Raw genomic sequence first — 24,328 nt, 5'->3', positions numbered from 1 at the left:
CCACTCAAAAACGCCTTCAGCTGTTACTCAGAGCGTGCGCACGAATATCAAACCTTTATTGAGCTCTTGTACTGGTGATGTACACCCAGTCAGGTCTCGTTTTGGACGCATTGTCAAGCCGGTTAACCGGTTGCTCCATGTTATGTCCAACCAAGGGGTTGTTAATGATGCTAGTCAGATCATTGGCAAAGTCTCAAAGTCAGTCCTTGAAGTTTTTCAATAAGGCGTTTATTTTTCAGTTTTAAGTTCACTTTGTTCATTGGTCTGTTTTGTTTTGTGGTTGTATCACCATAACTGAGCTACAGTCTTGTTAAAAGGGACATGTCTTTACTGTAGGGCATGGTTTATGTGGGGTGTAGATGGCATCCTGCTTCCAGAAGCCGGTAGTGAGTTGGCGCCACTCTCTATTTGCTTCATCCCTTTGGGGATACTTTTCTAGTTGGTATGTCTATATAACCATGTCAAGTCACTTTCCTTTTGGATTTTTTTTTTTTTTTTTTTTTTTTCTCTTGAGTTATGGTGAATACTGTGAGTTGTGCATCTTTAATTTTGAGCGAAATTCAGCGGGGGTGGATGTAACAGAGTTAAAATAACCTATATTATGAATTTCTTCAAAATTGATGTACTTATTGCATGTGAATAGTTGGAGCCACCTGGTGGATAAATAATGCAACTGCAAGGTTCCTCATTGCTGCAGTGTACGTGCCTCAGCAAAGGAAAACGATCCCAAGCTGGAGGTGGGTGCGTGTGAGCAATGCTATAGTTATTTTTGTTTGTTTAATAGTGAAAACATTCTCTCAGCAGTAAATGTTAATATGTATTTCTATCGTAAGCACTGCTGACATGTAACCTGGAAGTTACAGGTGTTTTGGTTAACAAATAGTAACTTTATTCACGATCTGCATTTTTGTTAGCATGCTAAGCTAATACCAGTTAGCCAGTCAGCAGCTTTCAGGCTGCCCCTGGCTCTAAAGCTGTATAGCAGTACAAGACTGTGATTGTTCTGATTTCTGTTAACAGAGCTGAATGTTGCGGTTGCATGACCACACTGATGTCTGTGACTGTGTGCTGTGATTTTTGTACCAGGTAGGCTTTGTTTGTTTTATATGAGCAAAATTGTAAGATGTTGATTTGTTATTGTTAGCCTAAAGAAGTGAAAATAATGGCTCTTACTCTCAAGTACTGTATGAAAAATGAATGCCACTATACGATTACATGTTTGTTGTAATGTCTTTTGTTGAAAGCAAAAGCAAAAGGAAAACGATCCCAAGCTGGAGAGCTGAATGTTGCGGTTGCATGACCACACTGATGTCTGTGACTGTGTGCTGTGATTTTTGTACCAGATTAAAGAGCGAGTGCTGAGTAAGAGCAAGTCCGGTATTGCTGTGCCATCCTTCTGCACCATAGACACCAGGAGAAATCTCCACCATAGAATCTCAGAAGCATTCACAACAGTTACATATTCAAACCCAGGACTCAATTATAATAAAGGATCCATTTTTTTATTTTTTTGTATTCATTCAAAAATTATCCAGGAATCATTTTAATACCCATTACTCATGAATTCCACAAAATGCCTGATTCTTCTTTTAGATGACTTGGCTCCTCCAGACACACACAGCCCAGGTTCCTGGACCAAATCTTGTCACCTTCACAATGCTTTACCTAATAAAGCAAATAGTAGATCACAGGACTAAACTTACCATCATCCTCGGTACATCCAGACTGATCAGCTGCAGACAGCTGTGGTGCTGCATTCTACAAGATCTGCTCGAGATGTAAAATCTGCTTCTCAGGTAGAGGAAAATGGTAGACTGAAGAAGCTAGAGAGGAGGATGGGGGAGCTGGCTCGTGTGCTGGATATGGTCCAAAATGAGGTAGAGCTTGCACTCAGTGTATAAGTTCTCATGAAAAATGCCACGATGAAACATTACAGGACATACTGGATTTATTTATTCACAGACTGACAAACTGCAGAGAGATGATAGACTGCAGAAGCTAGAGAAGAGGACAGAGGAGGTGGCTCGTGTGCTGGACATAGTCAAAGATGAGGTACAGACTCCACTTAGTGTATACATTTTCATGAAATTGACATGATGTAACATTACAGGACATACTGGGATTTTTTAAAAAAAGTACTCATCTATTTATTGTTTGTGTAATCACCGAATGACAAACTACAGACAGATGATAGACTGCAAGATCTCCAGAATACAACAAGGGAGCTGTCTCGTATGCTGAAAATGGTCAAAGATGAGGTACAGATTATACTTGGTGTATGACTTTTCATAAATAATGGCAATTTGAAACATTACAGGACATACTGGTATATTTTGTTTGTTCTATAACAGAATGAAAAACTGAAGTCATTTCTGAAGGAGTGCAAAAAAGGTGACTCATCTTCTGTTTATCGCATCTATCCTGTCCTATCATTTTTTGTTTTTATTTCTTTCAATCTTTAAACTTGTTACACTCATAAAAAAGCAAACAAACATGAAAATATATCTACTGTCTGCAACATTAACACACTCAGTAGGTCTTTACTGATGGCCGTCCCTCTGCCTAACCTCGGTCAAAGTGGAGGCACATGTTTTGTCCTGACCTCCGACCCTGTTGGCTTTCATAGTTTCTGTTTCTCCAGGAGACCAGGGTGTCACAAACAGAGACAGGTATATTTGAACCACACTGAAGTCAACTAGAGTAGCTTCACACAATTGCTGTCTAACCTCTGTGTTGTGAAAATGTATTCAGGGTCTTTTAGTGTCGTTAGTGGTGTAGCAAGTTAATTTAGATGAACGTTCTCAAAACTCCACAGTGAAAGTCAGTTCATGTTTATATATATATATGTTTTTTTTAAGTAAATATATTTCTTTGTATCAAGCCGTTAATGTTGTCTTGGCTTTTTACTATTGTTCCTTATTGTGGTTCCTTATCGCCACCTGTTGCTTGGGGACATTAAATGGCGTGACACACCCCAGCTACATGTGTCACAGCTGCCCTGTCTCTCGCTCAGAGGAGACAAGCAGCTTGTGATGGTAAGATGTGTTCCTCCACTCACTGCTGGTAAACTAAGCTAGCAGCTGAAAAGACTGTGTTAATAGACTTTGAAAATATGTAATTACTGCAATAAGCATTATAAAGATGATGTTAATAGGGTTGTATCTATTTCCAGCCTGTGAAATAATAGATTTTAAATCATCTGTGTTTCTTTCATCCACGTCTTACAGAGAGTGTAGCCTGGCTGTGTACACCAAACTAATGCCCCTCGTTCCCTATTTTAAAGGTGCGTTTTGATTATCTGTTTTATTCATTTTATTTTTGTAACATATTTGGTCACTCAGTAATTTTGTGTTGTCAATTCTCTTTGAGTGTATATATTTTTATTGGACTACCCATGTTTTGTTTTTCTATGTACACTGTTGGCTGCTGCGTTTCTCGCTCGGAGGAGACAAGCAGCTCGTGATGAGAGTGTAGCCTGGCTGTGTACACCAAACTAATGCCCCTCGTTCCCCATTTTAAAGGGGGGATTCAAATAAAAGCTGTGGTGACCAGAGCAAGTGTCCTCGTCTCATTAGCGACCAATTCAGAGCTGCTACATAAAACTGGTGCCGTGACCCGGATATCCAGATCAGCCGCCGCCGATCGCCGAGGTTCTGCTGTGTGCTTGTGACACCCGGAGTTCAAGTTGGTGGACAAATGGATCCTGTTAGCCTCTGAGTTGGCTGCAAATTGTCATTAATGAGCATAGGACTGTGTATATAACTTTCAATTTGTGATCTGTTTTTTTGTTCATATATTTCTTGATTGATTTAATTTCCTAAAACCATGGCAGACAAAACGTTTAATGTGTTTTCTCCTACTGGTAGAGGGAGGGGCTTATTTACATTTGTGAGTGACACCCCAGGGCCTATCCCTGAAAAACTGTTTGGGTTAGATGATGTTAATCACAATCCTGAGCACAACCCACCCTGCTCTACACCTGCAAATACCCATGAGAACAGCACAGGGCAGTTACGGGAACTTATTGGCGAATTAGGAAGCCAAATTGGTGAGTCCATAGCTGGCCGCCTTTTGGCCTCCCAACCATTTCTCACTGCACAACCCTCTCTTGCTAACCCAACTGCAGCTGAGACATTAAACACAGTTGCTGACCTGTCCAAGGTGAGTTTGATAGTCAGACCTGACATCAAAGATCCACCCATGTACCGTGGTGATGGAGCAGACAAGTACTCCATTCAGGAGTGGATTGACATTATGGACATGTATTTGAACAAAAGAGGGCTGTCGATTACTGATCAAGTGGAGGAAATCCTGAGTCATCTGCTTGGCAGAGCAAAAAATATTGTCAGAGTGGGACTTAAGAGTAGCTCTTCAGCCAACACTGCTGTAACCCCAGAGACAATTTACCGCATCTTGAGACGCTACTTTAGTGAGACACCTAGCTCTTGCTTACCATTGGCCGATTTCTATGCCACACAGCCAGTAGTTGGGGAAACATCAGTAGACTACTGGGTCAGACTAAACACAGCTGCTGAAGTAGCTGACAGACATTTAAAGCGCCAAGGTGGTAAAATGGACAATATGGACTCAGAGATTGCCATGATGTTCATTAGGAACTGTTCAGATCCCAACCTTAGCTGTGTTTTTAAATGTAAACCCATCAGCAAATGGTCACTAGCTGACGTGCAGGAAGTTATTGATGAGCACCAGAGGGAGCACCAAGCTAAAAAGTCAGCTGCCAACATGACCAAAGCACATCCCCTCCGTGTTGCCACTGCTGCAGCAGTTAGCGAACCCCAACAGTGTGACGCAGAGTACACAAATGTTAACACAGCCAAGCTAACTAATCCTGCTAAGCCAGGTGAGGCAGCAGCTGCTGAATCTAATGCACTGGAGAGAGTGCTTAGCATGTTGGAGAGAGTGCTAGAGCGTACAAACCAGCCTACATTTGCTACCAGTAGACCACAACCCTCATCATTCAGTCGTCAGTCACCGTGCCGAGTCTGTGGACATAGTTCACACTCAACACGAACACACTGTATGAGAGAGAAAAGATGTTTGGACTGTTTGGAGATTGGGCACCAACGAAAGGACTGTCCTAAGCCTCCCACTACTCAGTCAGACAGCACTCCACTGCGTCAGGGAAACTAATGTACTCACACGTGGGAGGGGGCCGTGTGAGTGATAGAGACGAAACCCTCAAAGCCGATGATGATGCACAGTCTGTATACACAGAATACATTAAATCCTCTCCACCTAATGTTGTTGTACTGTTCCAGAACATTGCTAGGCTTGATAAAGCTGACAGCCTATTCTATACTAATGCACAAGTGGAGGATCAGGTCTCGTTACAAGCTTTACTTGATTCTGGCTCAATGGCATGTACAATCAGTGAAGAAGCTGAGCAGATGTTAACCAACATGCACTCGGTACCTATGCCCCATGATACTTGTCCTGACATTGTACTTGTTGGCTGTGGGGGAGTCAAAGTTAGGCCCAAGTGTATCTATGACTTGAAAATGGAAGTCTATGGTCACACATTCAGGGTCCCTGCTTTAGTAGTTCCTGGACAAAGAGACCAGATGATCCTAGGGACTAACGTCATCAAACACCTCCTTAAACAGTTCAAACAGTCCACACAGTTTTGGCAAGTTCTGAGTAAACCTGAGTCGACTGACGCACCTGAGATAGTGCAATTTCTCAATATGTTGTCCGGCATTAACAGGTGGAGGGGTGACAGCATCCCTGATGTCATTGGGGTGGCTAAGTTGACCCAGGCTGTGACCCTCTTGCCAGAACAGGAGCACTTGGTGTGGTGCAAGTTGCCTGCAGCCTCAGCTCTTTCAGAAGGCAGTGCTGTCCTAGTTGAGCCAGCAAAGGTCCTTGCCCACAAAAAGGACGTAATTGTTTGCAGATCTGTGGCAAACATGAATGGTGATAGGTGGATCCCAGTTAGAGTGCTAAACACTTCCAACAAACCTGTCACCTTACGGCGCAACACAAAAATTGCGGAAGTGTCAGCTTGCATTGCTGTTGAGGACCTGGACGAGGTCCCTGAGTTAGGAGTAATTGACTCGGTTGAAATAACCAACCAGACGATGTGCAGCGAACCAGCCAACCAGTCTCAAAACCCTCTCGAGCCCAATCACAAAGACACTTTAACCAAGCTTGGACTTGAAAGTCTAGACATTGATGCTTGCGAAGTATTGCATTATTGGAAGGGCCAGCTTCTGCAGCTTATCCAAAAGTACGAGGATGTCTTTTCAAGGACGAAGCTCGACTGCGGGTCAGCGAAAGATTTTGTTCATCGGATCCATCTGTCTGACACGCGGCCCTTCAGACTCCCATACCGCCGCGTTCCACCAGGCCAGTACCACAAACTCAGACAAGTACTTTCAGAAATGGAAGAACTTGAGATCATCCGCAAGTCAAATAGTGAGTGGGCGTCACCACTAGTTCTGGTGTGGAAAAAGAATGGAGACTTGAGAAGCTGCGTGGATTACCGCTTGTTAAATGCTCGCACAATCAAAGATGCTCATCCGCTGCCACACCAAGCAGATTGCCTCGCAGCTCTGGGAAAAAGTGCCATATTCAGCGCAATGGATCTCACTTCTGGCTTTTACAATGTTGCTGTGGCAGAAGAGGACAAGAGGTTGACAGCCTTTACAACACCTATGGGACTCTACGAGTTCAATCGACTTCCGCAGGGGCTGTGTAATAGCCCAGCCAGTTTCATGCGACTCATGATGAGCATATTCGGCGACCAGAACTTCTTAACTCTCCTCTGCTACTTGGATGACGTTCTGGTCTATGCACCTGATGAGGCTGAAGCTCTGAAAAGACTAGAAATGGTTTTCAGCAGGCTGAGAGTCCATGGATTGAAATTATCCCCTAAAAAATGTCAGCTACTCAGGAGGAGCGTAAAGTTTCTAGGACATGTTGTGGACAGTAGCGGAGTTTCAACTGACCCTGACAAGATCAAAGCCATTGCATCAATGACTGAGACAGATCTTATGATGGAGGATGCCATGACTCCTTCTCAAAAGAAAATCAAGTCATTCTTAGGCATGGTCATGTACTATCAGCAGTTCATCCAAGATTGCTCCAGAATAGCCAAACCCCTCTTTGCACTCACAGCTGCCCCTAAGGGGAGAAAGGGTAATATCCGTGGCGTTGCCGCATTCAAAAAATTACATCCAAGTGACTGGAAACAAGAGCACCGTGACTCATTCAAACAGCTGAAACTTGCCCTTTTGGAGTCTGTTGTCCTGGCGCACCCAGACTTCAGTCGCCCGTTTGTCCTCTCAACAGATGCCTCGACAGATGGACTCGGTGCTGTGTTATCCCAGGTCCAGGAAGGTGAAACCAAAGCACGCCCAGTCGCCTTTGCCAGTAAGGCACTCACTCGTGCTCAGAGCAAATATCCAGCCCATCGTTTAGAGTTTTTGGCACTTAAATGGTCAGTTTGTGACAAGTTCAGCCATTGGCTAAAGGGACACGCATTCACTGTATGGACGGATAACAATCCCCTGACCTACATCCTCACGAAACCCAAACTCGACGCATGTGAGCAAAGGTGGGTGGCAAAGTTGTCCCCATACAATTTTGACATTAAATACATACCTGGCAGTAAGAATGTAGTTGCTGACGCCCTCAGCCGACAGCCATTCATCAAGAGCCGTGTCTCCCAAAGGCTGGTAACAGAGCCCTATGAAAGCTTGCTAAAAGAATCACAACAACTAAGGGAAGATACAGTCCAAGAAGTCTTTAGAGTCAGTGCCAATCATCAGACAGTTGAACAGCTCCAAGCTGCACAGGGCTTAGAACACCAGTCATTCAGTGGTGAGGAAGTGTCTGCAGTTCTATCAGGACATCTCGAGTGGGAGTATAGCTCCGAACAGAGAGTAATGGCATGGTTGGCTCATGACCTGGAGGGGCTGGTACAGGCTGGCCAAGTCACCCTACCTGCGTTTTCCATCCAAGAGCTTCAGGAGGCACAGCAAAATGACGCCACAATATCTCAAGCCATTCCATTTATCACACGTGGTAGGCGACCATCAAGGAGGGAGAAATCCAACTTGCCCCCAAGAGTCTTGAAACTCCTGAAGCAGTGGGAGAAACTGAAAATGCTCGATGGCATCCTGTACAGGGTGTGTAGAGACCTCACCACTGGCAAGAAACGATACCAGTATGTAACACCCCTGTCCCTTGTTGGTCAAGTACTCCGTGGAGTACATGATGATGCTGGGCATCAAGGTCAGAGCCGGACACTACATCTCGCACGACAGCGATTTTTCTGGCTCAATATGGAGCACAGTGTCCGTGAATATGTCAAATGCTGCAAACGCTGTGTTGTGAGTAAAACCCCCGAGCCAGAGGGTAGGGCTCCCCTTGAGAGTATTAAGACCACAAGTCCCCTGGAGCTAGTGTGTCTTGACTTCTGGTCCGCAGAAGACTCTAAGGGTCGAAGCATAGATGTACTAGTAGTGACTGATCATTTCACCAAAATGGCCCATGCTTTCCAGTGCCCAGATCAATCAGCTAAACAAGTAGCCCGCCAGTTGTGGGACAGGTATTTTTGTGTCTATGGCTTCCCACAAAGAATTCACGCAGACCAAGGCGCAAACTTTGAGAGTAAGTTGCTTCAACAATTACTGCAAGTGTCAGGTGTAAAAAAGTCAAGGACTACGCGCTACCACCCCATGGGCAACGGCCAAACTGAAAGGTTTAACAGAACCTTAGGAAACATGATCAGAGCCTTACCACCCCGTGATAAGACTAAGTGGGCCCAAATGCTACAGACACTGACCTTTGCTTACAACTGCACGGTCCATGAATCAACCGGCTATGCACCCTTCTACCTGATGTTCGGTAGAATTCCTAGGCTTCCGGTAGATGTCTTGTTTCACAATGTAGAGAGAGATAATGAAATCACTGACTACAATGATTATATCAGAAAGGTGAGGGATAACCTCAAGGAGGTCCTTGCTGCTGCTCAGGCCAATGCCAACGCCAGCCAACAGCGTCAGGCCCGCTTGTACAATTTGAAGACCAAAGGCACGGATATTGATGAAGGCGACCAGGTTCTCTTGGCAAATAAGGGCGAACGTGGATGCAGGAAACTTGCAGATAAATGGTGCTCCACCATCTACATGGTTGTATCCAAAGACCCTAAATGTCATACTTACCGCATCAGAAACACGACCAATGGACAGGAGAGAGTCGTCCACCGAAACCTGCTCCTGCCAGCGAACTTCCTGCCGCTCGAGTTGGATCGAGAACAAGGGTCTGTGTCCTCTTTTGATACCAGCCCTGATCCGAGTAGTGTACCTGGTGTTGAGCAGGACCTTTCTGTTGCAGATCCAGAACATGATGGGGTGGATCGTACAGCTGAGTGGGTAGCTAGTACAGTGTCTTCAGGAGAACCCATTTCCCATCCACCGTCCTGTCAGGTGACCTGTGACCCAGCCATTGAATCCCATTCTGATTCTGACCTTGAAGCTTCTAATGAGGTTGAGGGCTGTGAAGAGGGTCACAGAGTAGAATTAGGCAGTGTTGGGAGTCTCGTGAAGAACGACAGAGACGCTGTCAAAGGCCCAACCCCAAGTCTCAGTCGTTTTCGTGACCAGCCCATTATCGATGATGTGGCAGCGGCCACGGGGCCTGATGAGCTGCCACCTCACACAGCAAGTGTTGTCAGGACTAGGGCAGGGAGGATAGTGAGACCAGTCAACAGACTGATACATAACATGACACAAAAGAATAGGCAGCTACGCTGTATGGTAACTGATCTCACCAGGAGTTTACTTTTGTAGATAAGAGATTTTAGTCCCTGTGACTGTTTGAGTTTTGACGACTCACTGTAAATTCTGTATGTTACCAATCGGCACGAGGTTATTGGAGGGAAACAGCCACTGACTTACCTGTGTGAGGTTGTGTTTACGGCACTATCTTGTTGCAAGCAAACATTGTCGAGTCTGGCCAACTTTACAGTGTTGCTTTTCCTTTTGTAGAGGAAAACAGTGATGTTGCAATCAATTGAAGGTCATTGTTTGTGGTTAGTGGTGATAATGTTTCTCTAGGTCCAATTTTGATGTGCATTGGTACAGTTTTGAGAAGTTCAGGGGGAAGCATGTAGCAAGTTAATTTAGATGAACGTTCTCAAAACTCCACAGTGAAAGTCAGTTCATGTTTATATATATATATATGTTTTTTTTAAGTAAATATATTTCTTTGTATCAAGCCGTTAATGTTGTCTTGGCTTTTTACTATTGTTCCTTATTGTGGTTCCTTATCGCCACCTGTTGCTTGGGGACATTAAATGGCGTGACACACCCCAGCTACATGTGTCACAGCTGCCCTGTCTCTCGCTCAGAGGAGACAAGCAGCTTGTGATGGTAAGATGTGTTCCTCCACTCACTGCTGGTAAACTAAGCTAGCAGCTGAAAAGACTGTGTTAATAGACTTTGAAAATATGTAATTACTGCAATAAGCATTATAAAGATGATGTTAATAGGGTTGTATCTATTTCCAGCCTGTGAAATAATAGATTTTAAATCATCTGTGTTTCTTTCATCCACGTCTTACAGAGAGTGTAGCCTGGCTGTGTACACCAAACTAATGCCCCTCGTTCCCCATTTTAAAGGTGCGTTTTGATTATCTGTTTTATTCATTTTATTTTTGTAACATATTTGGTCACTCAGTAATTTTGTGTTGTCAATTCTCTTTGAGTGTATATATTTTTATTGGACTACCCATGTTTTGTTTTTCTATGTACACTGTTGGCTGCTGCGTTTCTCGCTCGGAGGAGACAAGCAGCTCGTGATGAGAGTGTAGCCTGGCTGTGTACACCAAACTAATGCCCCTCGTTCCCCATTTTAAAGGGGGGATTCAAATAAAAGCTGTGGTGACCAGAGCAAGTGTCCTCGTCTCATTAGCGACCGATTCAGAGCTGCTACAGTGGCACTGTTATAAGAGATGTTGATGGATAGATTGACATTAAATTCATGATTCCTAGAGAATGACTTCAGCAATTCCTTAAATTTTCCTATTGGTTTACATTTATCCAGTACCTCAGTGTAGCTTTACATGCTTGCTGAAGTACTGACTGCTGCACAGAGCTGGTGGGACATCTGTATATTGCGATGTTTGTCTGGGAATACTTTCTCTTTTGCACAAGAAACAACAATAATTTCCTCTCATTTGCTGTCTTTGCGATTTAGGAGCATGCTGCAAACCAAGGCAGGGTCCCCACTGAACCCTTTCTTACACCCCACTGAATTCACATAGCCCAAAGGATGCAATGGCCCTCAGTTGGCAAACACTCATGGACTTGTTTTCCCTTACACTTTCAACAAATGCATGCTTGACTTGCTAAAGGAAATACCTTATTACAGTTTCACTAGCCCTTTGTATAATCTGTAATTAGTGCCTTCTCTAAAATGATTAGGGTGAAATGGCCAAGTTCAGCAAAATTATATTCTATGAGGATCATAAATGCTTATAAAAGTCAGTGGATGGCAGCACTCTTAAAATAGGCAGGAACTTGACCAGAGACCAGTAAGGTTAATTATAGTAAGCACACATGAAATGATAGCCTGAAAGATGCAGGTAAAATGTCAAGAGAACAGGAAGATGCTTTCATTGAGTCAACTTATTTTACTAACAGGTGAAAAATGTTTTTAAAACAACAGGAACAGACAATGATGATGCTGATTGAGAAATAGTATTCCTTGCAGAAAAAGTAAAAATTTTCACAATCTTCATTTGCAAAAATTGGGACAGCAGGTGGAATAGGTGTCAAATAAAACCTTAGGATTACCTCTGCTTTTTGTAACCTTGTTTGAATAATAGTGTGCTATTGAATGAGTGAGTGTGTGTTGTTATAAGCCATTAAAGGAGCATGTGGTGGCGGCAATGGGGAAAAGTGAGCACATCACCATTCTCACAACTGTGGTTTGCTCTGTGCTTTGATGCAGCATTTCTTGCTGCAGAAAACAGATGTTATGATGTGTAGCTGTTAATAATTGATATTAATAATAATTAATATCAGTGGGCCAGTGTTTTATTGGCCTATCTACACCAATCAAGCAGAATATTATGACCACTGACTAGTGAATTGGATAACACTGATTGTTTCTTCATCATGGCACCTGTTACAGGATGGGATATATCAGAGAACAAGTGAATATTTTGTCCTAAAAGTTGATGTGTTACAAGCAGAAAAAGTATAAGGATTTGACTGAGTTTGAGAAGGACCAAACTGTGTTCAACAACTGGGTCAGAGCATCTCCAAAACTACATTTTTTGTGGGGTGTTTCCAGTCTGCATCTATCAAAAGTTGTCTAAGGAAAGAACAGTGGTGAATATATATTTCTATTGGTCTGACAAAGAAAAAACATATTCTTATATTTTAAAATCTTAATGCAGTTTAATTATATTGCTGTTAATTTACATTTGTATTACAGGTATACTATTAGTTACAAATGTGGGTGAAATGCTTGAGCTCTACAGAGTCATGCATTAAACAAAATATCAAAACAAAAAAAATAGTTTTTGTAATCAAATTATTTGAGTTACTCAATGAATCATTGCAGCCCTATATGCAAAAAGACTTGCAGAAACTAAAAGATTTTATGCGTTAAACCTCTTGTTTTATCTTAATGGGATTGTCCTGGTCACAATGTATCCCATGGTACTGAAGATTGCTGTCAAACACCTGCATGTAATGTGAGTATTGGATGTTCAGTCAATAGGCAGCAATCAAAAATATTTAATAAGCCTGAAGAAGTCTTGTGGCACTATTTTTCTGCTCAATCTTTTTTTTTAATTATTTTTGGTTCTCTTCATTTCAACAGGGGAGCCTTCCTCAAAACTCCACAGAAACGAAGGTACATGACTGTCAAACACGAACATGTAATGAGTATTGGATGTTCAGCTACAATATACAACTTGTTAATTAATATTTAACAAGTTGAAAGTCTTTAGGTCACATTTTTCTGTTCATTTTTTTTTTTTACACCTTTTTGTTTTTCTTCAATTGAAATGGGGGTTCCTCCCCAGCCATGTCCTCCCCAGCCATGTCCTCCTCAGCCATGTCCTCCTCAGCCATGTCCTCCTCAGCCATGTCCTCCACAAAGCTGCACAGAAGCAAAAGTACCTGACTGTCAAACACCAGCATGCAATGTCAGTATTTGATGTTCAGCAACAATAAGCTACAATCTAAAATATTTAATATGCTAGAAGAAGTCTGTTGGTCCCATTTTTCTGTTCATTGTTTTTCTCATTTTTGTTTCTCTTCAATTGAAACCGGGACCCTCCCCAGCCATGTCCTCCACAGCCGCGTCCTCCCCAGGTGTGCCCTACTCAGAACTGCAAAGAGGAGAATGTACCTGATTGTCAAAGACGTGCATGCGATGTGAGTATATGATTTTCAGCCACAATAAATGACAATCAGTAATACTTAATGAGCTTAAAGAAGTCCTCTGTTCCTGTTTCCTGTTCACTGTTTCTCTCATTTTTGTTTCTTTTCATTTGAATAGGGGGGTAACAGAGAGTGCTCTGCCTGTTCAGAAGAGAATGTACCTGAAGTCTGTGAACAGCAACCCACAAGTAAGGAAAGAGAAAAAAAAAAGTCTACTGAAAAATGCTTTTGACAGACACTAAAAAAAACATTCAGCAGTCCTTATTCGGTCACTTAAATAAAAATTCATTTTATGCACACTGGTAACGCTGTCTGGGCTATTCATTATATCACTTTTTCTTCTTCTTTCGTGTCGCCACAACAGATCATCTCCCTCCGTCTCATCCTATTCCTGGCATCCTCTTCTTTCGCACCAACCCTCTGCATGTCCTCCTTCACCACATCCATGTTATTTATTAGATCACCATGGTACAAAATATGTAAGCTTAAACTGGGACATATCCAGCTTATTTTAATTGTCATTTAAAATAATATTATTACTATTCTGATCTCTTTACATTATTATTATTATTATTATTATTATTATTATTATTATTATTTTTATTATTTCTTTATGTTAAGAAACAGTTCATGCTGTTCTCATCACATGTAATTAAAATTTCAGCATATGTGTTAGACAATAGAGATGGTATGTCTATTTGTGTGTCTTGTAGGCTGTGTTGTGAATGGGTATGACTTCCCTAATGGAGCTGTGATCCCTGGTGGAGACCCCTGTCAAGAGTGTAGATGTGTGGTACGTCTATAGCTTACCATCAGTTACCCCACCCCTGGTGAGGGGGACAGGGTATTGTTGTTGGTATGTTTGTTTGTTAAGAATATTACTGCAAAACTACCATTCTGATACATACCAAATTTTCATGAGGGGGCCAGTGACTTCTAGATCACCTGATTCAATTTTGCTATAATAGGCTCAAAGCCAGAGGTCAAGTTTTTTATGAAAATCTTGTGAACATGAAAAATCAAATGATGTGAGGTAGGACGTTCAAATACACACCATAGATGCATCTCAGATTACTTAGTTCTAACTATAATAATTCCAATCACAGAATGTGATGACCCATTAGGATCTACTGAGACCTGCTAATTATGTGTTCAACAGAGGTGGGAAGTAACGAAGTACAAATACTTCGTTACTGTACTTAAGTAGATTTTTTAGGTATCTGTACTTTACTTGAGTATTTATTTTTCGGACTACTTTTTACTTTTACTCCCTACATTTTTACACAAGTATCTGTACTTTCTACTTCTTACATTTTCAAACAGACTCATTACTTTTTAACACGTCAGAGAGAAGTTTGCGTTTCCGGTCAGTGCGCCTTCAAACATCAAACGATCTGAGCCTAAACGGAGGAATAATAACAGATAAGAGACAATCGTAGTGGTGTATCCTTCATCACCGGCTTATCTCGTACAAAGGGATTAAATACGCAAACCCATATAATTAATGTCTCATTTATAGCGCTATAATCAGGGGTTACAGCGGGCCGGACTGAGTCCGTAAGTTGCGCTGCGGCACATAAACAGCTTAGCTAGCGCTACTGAAGAGGAGCGAGCATAAAGGGAGTAACGTGTGGCAGGTAAATGCAACGTTTCTAAATGCTCAACAAATATCAGCAAACACACAAAGTGTGTGAAGTTTGTCACACAGTGTGTCTGCTAGCTAAAAGAAGAGCTGCTGCATTTCAGGGAGAGCAAAGAGAGAGAAGTTCACTCAGAGATGGAGAAAGAGGACAGGAGAGGAAGAAGAGAGGTTAGATTTAAAGGTAAGGACTGGAAAATAAACTGAAGTATGCTAACTTTGTGTAATTCAAAGATTGTATGAAAATACTGCAGTTTAGTACATAATAAACGGGTTAGCTTGTTGTACTGTATTTACAGTAAAGCTCTGTGTTGGTGCACAGAGGCTGTGTTCATGGTCAGAGTTACAGGTTACATCAGTGCAGCAGAGATGAGTTTGAATCAAAGCTGCTGATGCTGAGATCACTGAATCCAACATTTCTACAGCCTGTATGCTGTCAGTGTAGGGGATGGAGATCAGCTCAGAGAGCTTTGAAATACTGGGTTACATCTTTGTGAGTTCAGTTCATCCACACAGAGCAGTAAACCTCAGAGCAGCAGCAGCAGGTCAGCTGATCACAGCCTGCACACCAACATCATTTACTGGAGCTCACAATAGAAAGCTGTGATTCTTCTCCCCATGCAGAGCCACTACAGCTGATCTTAGGGTTCCTCCACCTTCTGAATCCCACTGTAACCCCTGAGTATCCTCATGTTGGTGTTTAGGTGGAGGCACAGTCACCCTCTGCTATGGAGGACACAGAGAACAGAGCTGTGTTTAAATTCCCTTTCACAGCTTGTGTCCTACATAACAGATTAAAGCTGAGTGCATTCATTAGGATTAAAATTTAGATTGGAATAACATTTGTATTCTCATGTAATATTATTTTATATTATTACAATAATATATAATGAGGTTCGGTTAGTTTTACACAAAAATAGCTTGTAGAAACATCCTCCAAAGAACTACTTTTACTTTCTTACTTTGAGTACATTTCAGAGCCTGTACTTTTTTACTTTTACTTAAGTAGAGAAGTTGAACCAGTACTTCAACTTTTACTAAAGTATTTTTTAACATAAGTACTTGTACTTCTACTTAAGTACAGAATGTCAGTACTTTTGCCACCTCTGGTGTTCAAGGACTTCCAGGGGATTTGCACCACCTAAAATTTCTACTACCAGGAGGCTGAGGGACAGCACTGGCAGTTGACAGTATTTTTGTTCAGGCATTAAAAGCATCTTTTCATTCTTAAATTTGGTCTCTGGAGCTTGAAAAAGGCGACTGGACTTCTTTTTGTTTCTTGAAGACGTTTCACCTCTCATCCGAAAGGCTTCTTCAGTTCTCAACCAAATGGTGGAGAGACCCAGGTATTTAAACCCCTGTGGGCGTAGTCCCCTGGAGGTGGTTATGACCCTCTATTGATCATGTGCTGAACACATGTGCCCAGGTGTGAAGGGGGCGTGGGTCATATTTAATCAGTGGTTTCAGTTGAAACCAATTTAGGACTCCGCTCCATTGTTTCCTGTGGCCTACTGAGGTCACTGGAACAAAGGTGTGAATGGGGGTTGAGACGTCTGGGAAGGGAGCTCAGGACAGCACTGTAAGCGGGGGAAAGTTGGTGACGTAATCCACCTCCTCTGTTCAATGATGGTTGTTCACAGTGGACATAGATGGCTTCTTTCACTCCTCTTTCAAACCATCTGTTTTCCCTGTCCAAAATGTGGACATTGGCATCCTCAAAAGAGTGCCCTTTTTCCTTCAGATGCAGATGTACTGCTGAATCTTGTCCTGTCGAGGTGGCTCTTCTATGTTGTGCCATTCGTTTGTGAAGAGGCTGTTTGGTTTCACCAATGTAGAGGTCCGAGCACTCTTCACTGCACTGAACAGCATACACTACATCGCTGATCTTGTGTTTGGCGGGTTTGTCCTTGGGATGAACCAGTTTTTGTCTTAGGGTGTGACTTGGTTTGAAGTATACTGAGATGTCATGCTTGGAGAAAATTCTTCTGAGTTTCTCTGACAAGCCTGACACATGTGGGATGACAACGTTGTTCCTCTTGTCCTTCCCATTCTCTGTAGTTTGTGTTTGGCCTTCATTCCTGTGCATCTTAGCTGATTTGATGAAGGCCCAGTTGGGGTAACCGCATGTTTTGAGGGCTTTCTTAATGTGTGTGTGTTCCTTATGCTTCCCTTCTGCCTTAGAGGGAACACTTTCCGCACGGTGTTGTAGGGTCCTGATCACCCCAAGTTTGTGTTCCAGAGGGTGGTGGGAGTCAAAGAGGAGATACTGGTCTGTGTGTGTGGGCTTCCGGTAAACTTCAATGTTGAGGCTTCCATCTTCCTCGATAAGCACCGCACAGTCCAGGAATGGTAACTTGTTATCTCTGGTGTCCTCCCTGGTAAAACGTATGTATTTATCCACTGAGTTAATGTGACGAGTGAAGGCTTCTACTTCTTGGGTTTTGATTTTGACCCAGGTGTCATCTACATATCTGTACCAGTGGCTAGGTGCCTTCCCTTTGAAAGAACCAAGAGCTTTACTTTCCACTTCCTCCATGTAAAGGTTGGCTACAATGGGAGACACTGGGGAGCCCATGGCACATCCATGCTTCTGTCTGTAGAATCCATCATTGTATTTAAAATATGTTGTGGTAAGGCAGAGATCTAAAAGTGCACAAATCTGATCTGGGGTGAAGCTGGTTCTGTTCAGTAAGGAATCGTCTTCCTGTAGTCGTCTTCTGACGGTCTCCACTGCCTCAGTTGTAGGTATGCAAGTGAAAAGTGAAACCACATCAAAGGACACCATGGTTTCATCTGGATCCAGTACAAGATTCTGGACCTTGTTAGTAAAATCTGTAGAGTTTTCAATGTGGTGGGGTGTGATGCCAACAAGCGGTGATAAGATGCACATGATCAATAGAGGGTCATAACCACCTCCAGGGGACTACGCCCACAGGGGTTTAAATACCTGGGTCTCTCCACCATTTGGTTGAGAACTGAAGAAGCCTTTCGGATGAGAGGTGAAACGTCTTCAAGAAACAAAAAGAAGTCCAGTCGCCTTTTTCAAGCTCCAGAGACTACTATGACCTGGATAACTGAGAATCTACACAGACATTCTTAAATTTGGTTTAAATGTGAAACTGATCTGATTGAGATTGAGGATTTGCAGGATACTTGAATTTAAAATGGGAAACTTCGTTTACTTTCATAAAAACAGTTATTTTAGTTTAAACCTTGAAAAATTGTAGGTATGGACAATAGTGTTCTCTCAATGATTGAATGTTTGGAGAATCACATGTTTGTAAGATGAACAACATTCAAACCAGATAAAACATCTGCCAGGGGCACGTTTTGTTGTGTCTAACACCGCTTCTTTGTTTTTTTTTTGTTTTTGTTTTTTTGTTTTTTTTTGGGGGGGGGGGGGGGGGGGGGTTAATCAATTGAAGATCAATTTATCTATGGTCTTTCTCTCAAAGGATGGAAATATGGCATGTTCACCTGTCCGCTGTCCTGCGTTGTCTTGTCACAACCCAGTGCGTCATACTGGAGAGTGTTGTCCACAGTAAGAAGTCTGCCTAACACCATCAATGCCACTTTTAAGCCTGTATTATTCCACACTTTGTTTCTTTGGAGTTTAAATATGTATACTCAATGTTTATGTAAACCTGTAGATGTGAGCAGTGTAAATTTCAGTCCAAAGTATATGAGAATGAAGAGACGTTCACATCCAAGAGACACCCCTGCCTCCAATGCCACTGCTCTGTGAGTTTTTTGGTTCATGTGACTGAAAACCTCTTTACATTTCAGAGAATTAAAACAACTAGGCTGTGTTTTAATTCCATTCAACTTCTTCTTGTTTCTGTCTGTTAGGCGGGTCAAGTGTCATGTGAACACATGGCTGCATCATGTCCTACACCACAGTGTACTCATCCAGCTAAGCACAGAAGACAATGTTGCCCCACATGCAGTAGTCAGTGTCATAAATATGTATCCAGTTTCCTCATATGTTTCAGCTTTTACAGAAACATTCAATCAGTCTTTTGTGTTTTTTCCCCAGAGTGTGAGTATGAACGGAGGGTGTATACTGATGGGACAGCGTTCACCTCTGCTGGGAGTGGATCCTGCCTGCAGTGCAGGTGTAAGGCAAGTTTGTGCAGATAAAACCCCAAACATTTTATCTAGTACAAAAAAAAAACAGGCAAGGTGCATATTTATATTTTTTCCCACAACACGAGGCATAATTCTACATCTGTTTAATGCTTTTCTTCTCTTCTGGATTATAGCACACTTTGAGTCCCACTTTTCATGCCCATTAATATCTTTTGACAGTTCCTCGCTGTGTCTCTGTTTAGAAATGTACTTTGCAGTGAAGAAAAGTGCCCTCCAGTCCACTGCTCCAACCCTGTTAGAGACCCACATCATTGCTGTCCAGTCTGCAAAAGTAATTTCTGACTCACACACATTTACAGTGCAGGTGCAGCTCATTAGTGAGTGTCCTGTATGAAAACTTCCTTTCTCATTGTAGGTTGCATAATTGATGGTGTCGAATACGAAGAGGGCTCCAACTGGCAGCCTGAGGGTCTGTGTTCCAGCTGCACTTGTGTGGATGGAGAGACCTTATGTACACCCACACCATGCCCCCCCACCAACTGTCACCATCCAACCAGGATTACTGGTAAAAAAATAAATAAATTTTTCAAATTCAAAAAGGTAACCTTTCATGTGTTCTGTATTCATTATGAAGTGAAATATTACAAACCTTTAATCATGCAATATTAAACTTAGTACTCTGTCCCTTTTGTTTCCTGAGGCTCCTGTTGTTCAGTGTGTGACAGCTGCACTTACAACCAGCATGTGTATAGTAGCGGCCAGAGGTTTACACTCCCTGACCATCCCTGTTACATCTGCACTTGTCAGGTAAGAATGCTTCCATTCATAAACAGCAATTTTCATCTCTGTACCTGCTCACAACTTATTCCTTTCAACTTCTGCTCAGGATGGCACTGTTCAGTGTGAGACACAACTTTGTCCCCCACTTAACTGCAGGGGCTCACACACCCCACCTGGAGAATGCTGCCCCAGATGCCCGGGCATCTAAACTCGGACTGTGAGTCTGTGAGTGGAGTGGGTTTTACCAACTGTGTGAGTTTGTATGAGGAAAGTGAGTGAAAGAATAAAACACAATGGCCTAATAGTAGTAACAGGAAGGTATAATTCAATTATTTTACTCATAATGAAATACTAAAAGCTACCACTAGCGCGCGTGCGCGTGTGTGTGTGTGTGTGTGTGTGTGTGTGTGTGTGTGTGTGTGTGTGTGTGTGTGTGTGTTTAATTAATTGTGGATCTAAAAAATGTTTAGAGAAGGTAAAGTAGTTTTGGTCACAGCACTGCTCAGCTGAGGAGCTATGGAGCTGAGGCTCTGTTTAAATTTATTTGATGTTTCTCATTATAATTATGCTGATTTCAAGTCAGTTTTATTTCTTTAGCAGATTTAAAAACAAAAGGAGATGACCAAAGAGCTGTAGATCTAAAATAATCAAATAACAAAAGTAAGTAAGTAAGTAAAACTATTTATATAGCACCTCTCAAGACAGGTGTCAAAACAAGATAACATGACAGATAAGACAGGAAACATAAAATAATTTAAAAAAAACAACACAAATAAGCTTGGTGGCAGCACGATGGCGTGGTGGTTAGCACTGCTGCCACCAGTCCTGGGTTCAATTCCACCTTAACCCAGGCCTCTCTTTCTGTGAGGAGTTTGCATCTTCTCCCTGTGTCTGTGTGGGTTTCCTCCCACAGTCCAAAGACATGCACTTACTGGGGTTAGGTTAATTGGCCACTCTAAATTGCCCATAGGTGTGAATATGAGTGTGGATGGCTGTCTGTCTTTCTGTGTTGGCCCTGTGACAGGCTGGCGACCTGTACAGGGTGTACCCTGCCTCTTGCCATATGTTAGCTGGGATAGGCTTGGGCCCCCCCTGTGACCCTGAACTGGATAAAGGGAAGTGAATGGATGGATGGACAAATAAGCTACCCAGAACTCAGTCTGATTTAAAAAGCTAGAGAATAAAAATAGGTCTTCAACTGAGTTTTAAAAGTGTCTACTGTTGGAGCTGTAAGGATGTGAAGCAGCAGTTTGCTCCACAGTTTTAGACCCAGCCTCCTCTGTGCTTTAATCTGCACCTTGGGACAGTTAGGAGCATTCCATCAGCAGCCTTCAATGGTCTAGTGGGAATGTGCAAACTGAAAAGATCAGAGAAACCTTATTATTCTGTCCTGGCAGTTGTGTCCAAACAAAGCACTGACAGATAGCTAACAAGAGTAAATGAGGAGCGGGGCTTTCCTTCATGAAAGTTTAATTGAACTGCCACTTCATCCACATATACTCAAATTGTAAAACTACAACAGACATAAAACACAACATGTCAGAAAAGTCTCGTCACACTTTCACATGTATTTACACATTTCTTATCAAAATAAGCACTATCACATTAAGCCGTTAACAAACACGGACATCGTTGCTAGGCAACAATGTATAACACAGGTTAGTAGCAAAAGTCTAACACAGAGATTCTTCATCAAACTTAATGATTCAAAGAAAACGGTTCACATGTGTCGTATTATATGACAAACTGTAACTAACAACACTTTCAGACGTATCTATTCCAAGGTTCAGCGCGAGAGAAACCACCGTGCTGTACAATACTCTGTTAACAGTTGAGTGAACTGAAGGCGTCTCAGACAGAAAAAGCTTATAACGTGCAGTACCCAAAACGAACACTAGGCGTCACCATAGCATCATGAAAATACGGTAGATCTAAAATAAGTAAACAAAATTGTGAAACTTAACATATTTTTTCTTAAACATAAAATGATTTACACAAGTCAGAACACTTATAGTCAATTCAAAAACTGACTGGCAGCCAGTGCAGGGAAGCTAATATGGGGGGTATGTGGGTTCTCTGTGAGATTTTGTTCAGTGTTGTCATGTCAACACACAGGTTTATTTAAAGCTGTGTTTAATTTTAATTTCAACAATAAAATTTGTCCCATGTGTGTGAATACAGATCAATAGGTTTGCCACGCAGGCACACAAGACAGGAGGATACCAACATGGAGAGAAGGACACCAGCATGGAGTTTCATAAACTTTCTAGATGGTCTCACAAAACCATCTAGAAGGGCGAATGCTGCAGTGGACAGAGTAGCCTTGGTGGTCAGTAAATTAAGGGGAGGATGCTTGGGTGTGTACATTAACAAATCCTGGTGCCAAAATGCTCTGGAATTTTCCACTGATTGTTCCCTGTACATGGAGCTAATGACAGCCGACCCTTCTACATGCCACAAGAGCTAACAGCAGTTAGTTATGTCTCTGTACCACTAAGCACTGATATGAAGGAGGCGGTGTCAGAGCTCTGCAAAATCATCAGTGAGCGACGGAGAGACCATCCAGATGCCTTCTTCATCATCAAGCTTTTATGTGACTTTCCTGCTGATATTTTACCTTCTTCTTGTGATTCTATGGTAAACAGTTTTAACAGTAAATTGCAATTACCACTTGAGATAGTGGCCCAATTGAAAACAAAAAGTAGCAACTAATCTGACACCTCTGTGCTTATATGCTTATAATTTTGAGTATAATCGTTCATTATACATTTCATTGTTTAGTAAAATTCATTTATATGTTTACTAATAAATTTAGTTACTTGAATAACTTGAGTTTACACATAATATATTATAGTATATTTTTAACTAGTTAGGCAGCTCATTCTGTTTCTCTTTACAATACTGTCTTATATATGACATTTGAGGTCAACTTGAAAGAAAGGCAGATGTGAAATGTAAGTGAGATCAGAGGTGTGATCAAAACTCACCGGTCTCTATTTCAGCTGTTTAAGTTTGTTTAATAAATAATTTGTTTAAATTAGTGAACAGTGTATTCACTTTTTTTTTTCATGGCTTTATGAGCCAGGTTGTGACAGAGGTCAAATTCAATTTCAATTCAATTCAATTCAATTTTATTTATATAGCGCCAAATCACGACAAACTGTCGCCTCAAGGCGCTTTGTATTGTGGTTAAAGACCCTACAATAATACAGAGAAAACCCAACAGTCAAAACGACCCCCTATGAGCAGCACTTGGCGAGAGTGGAAAGGAAAAACTCCCTTTTAACAGGAAGAAACCTCCAGCAGAACCAGGCTCAGGGAGGGGCAGTCATCTGCCGCGACCGGTTGGGCTGAGGGGAGAGAAAGACATGCTGTGGAAGAGAGCCAGAGATTAATATCAATTAATGATTAAATGCAGAGTGGAGTATAAACAAAGTAAATAAGGTGAATGAGAAGAAACAATGCATTATGTGAACCCCCCAGCAGACTAGGCCTATAGCAGCATAACTAAGGGATGGTTCAGGGTCACCTGATCCAGCCCTAACTATAAGCTTTATCATAAAGGAAAGTTTTAAGCCTAATCTTAAAATATATATATATATATATATATATATATATATATATATATATATATATCCTGACAATGAGCTTAACGCTATCAGGGACAAAGTCCTTAGGTGGGAGCATGAGGGCAGAGTAGGTCGGATGAGGAGTTATTTCATCCCTGTAGTCTACAGCATCCAGGGCAGGCTAAGGTGCATGGAAATATGGAAATATTAAAATAACAGTAAACTCAGACTAGTCAGCTCACATGTGAATTAAAACCCACTTGTATATCAGACATGACTGCTCCAATGGTTGCGATTCTCTTAAATCTGTCCCTCCCACACAGTTGTCCAAGGTTTACCATCAAGATGAGAGAGGTATCACATGCTGAGTCCATGGTCACTACCATCACATAAAGGTTTTTGCCAAACATTTTAAGACCTGGGGTCCAGATAAACAAAAGTAATCTCATAGGGTGCAGTTACATGCAGCTAATGGATTGTATATTCCCTACACTGGCTATCTGAAACTTGACTGTCAGGTGTCAGGGGAACCCAAGCAAGGCGTGCTAGTTATTAGAGATCCCTAACTCAGGGGCGGCACTGCCGCCCCTGGGGTGTGGGTGCCCGTGGGTCCCGGGATGTGTGGCCGGATGTCTCGGCATGGTTTTTGGCCTGCTCCCTTGGCGGCCGTGACCTGGGGGTGGCTTGGGCCTCTTTGGCGCGTGGGGGGGCTCTGCCGGGTGTCGGGCTGCTCTCGGGCGCTTGGGGCCTCGGGGGCCGCATGCCTGGCTCGTGCTGGGGGTGCCGGCCTGCCGGGGGGGGGTGGGCTGCCCGTCGTCTCTGGCTCTC

General features: G+C 42.3%; 2 protein-coding genes across 2 annotated transcripts; both read left to right on the top strand.

The window, feature by feature from the left end:
- Positions 1-359: 359 nt before the first annotated feature.
- On the top strand, positions 360-19,575 carry LOC115781435 (kielin/chordin-like protein). Its single transcript, XM_030731076.1, has 17 exons — positions 360-386; positions 1,797-1,877; positions 1,963-2,052; positions 2,184-2,258; positions 2,352-2,391; positions 12,704-12,729; positions 12,858-12,890; positions 13,063-13,185; positions 13,325-13,417; positions 13,542-13,611; positions 14,137-14,216; positions 18,518-18,603; positions 18,713-18,803; positions 18,912-19,011; positions 19,099-19,188; positions 19,394-19,482; positions 19,567-19,575. Exons 1-17 carry the CDS (start codon positions 360-362, stop codon positions 19,573-19,575), a joined length of 1,203 nt encoding a protein of 400 aa, XP_030586936.1.
- LOC115781194 (uncharacterized) lies at positions 19,393-22,735 on the top strand. The gene is made up of 5 exons (XM_030730703.1): positions 19,393-19,482; positions 19,567-19,716; positions 19,852-19,958; positions 20,038-20,148; positions 22,113-22,735. Exons 2-5 carry the CDS (start codon positions 19,579-19,581, stop codon positions 22,396-22,398), a joined length of 642 nt encoding a protein of 213 aa, XP_030586563.1. The 5' UTR covers positions 19,393-19,482; positions 19,567-19,578; the 3' UTR covers positions 22,399-22,735.
- Positions 22,736-24,328: the final 1,593 nt, after the last annotated feature.

This window comes from Archocentrus centrarchus, chromosome 6, assembly GCF_007364275.1.
Source record: "Archocentrus centrarchus isolate MPI-CPG fArcCen1 chromosome 6, fArcCen1, whole genome shotgun sequence".
Lineage (NCBI taxonomy): Eukaryota > Metazoa > Chordata > Actinopteri > Cichliformes > Cichlidae > Archocentrus > Archocentrus centrarchus.
Note: the sequence above shows the minus strand (reverse complement) of the source record. Positions and strands in the feature narration are given on the sequence as shown.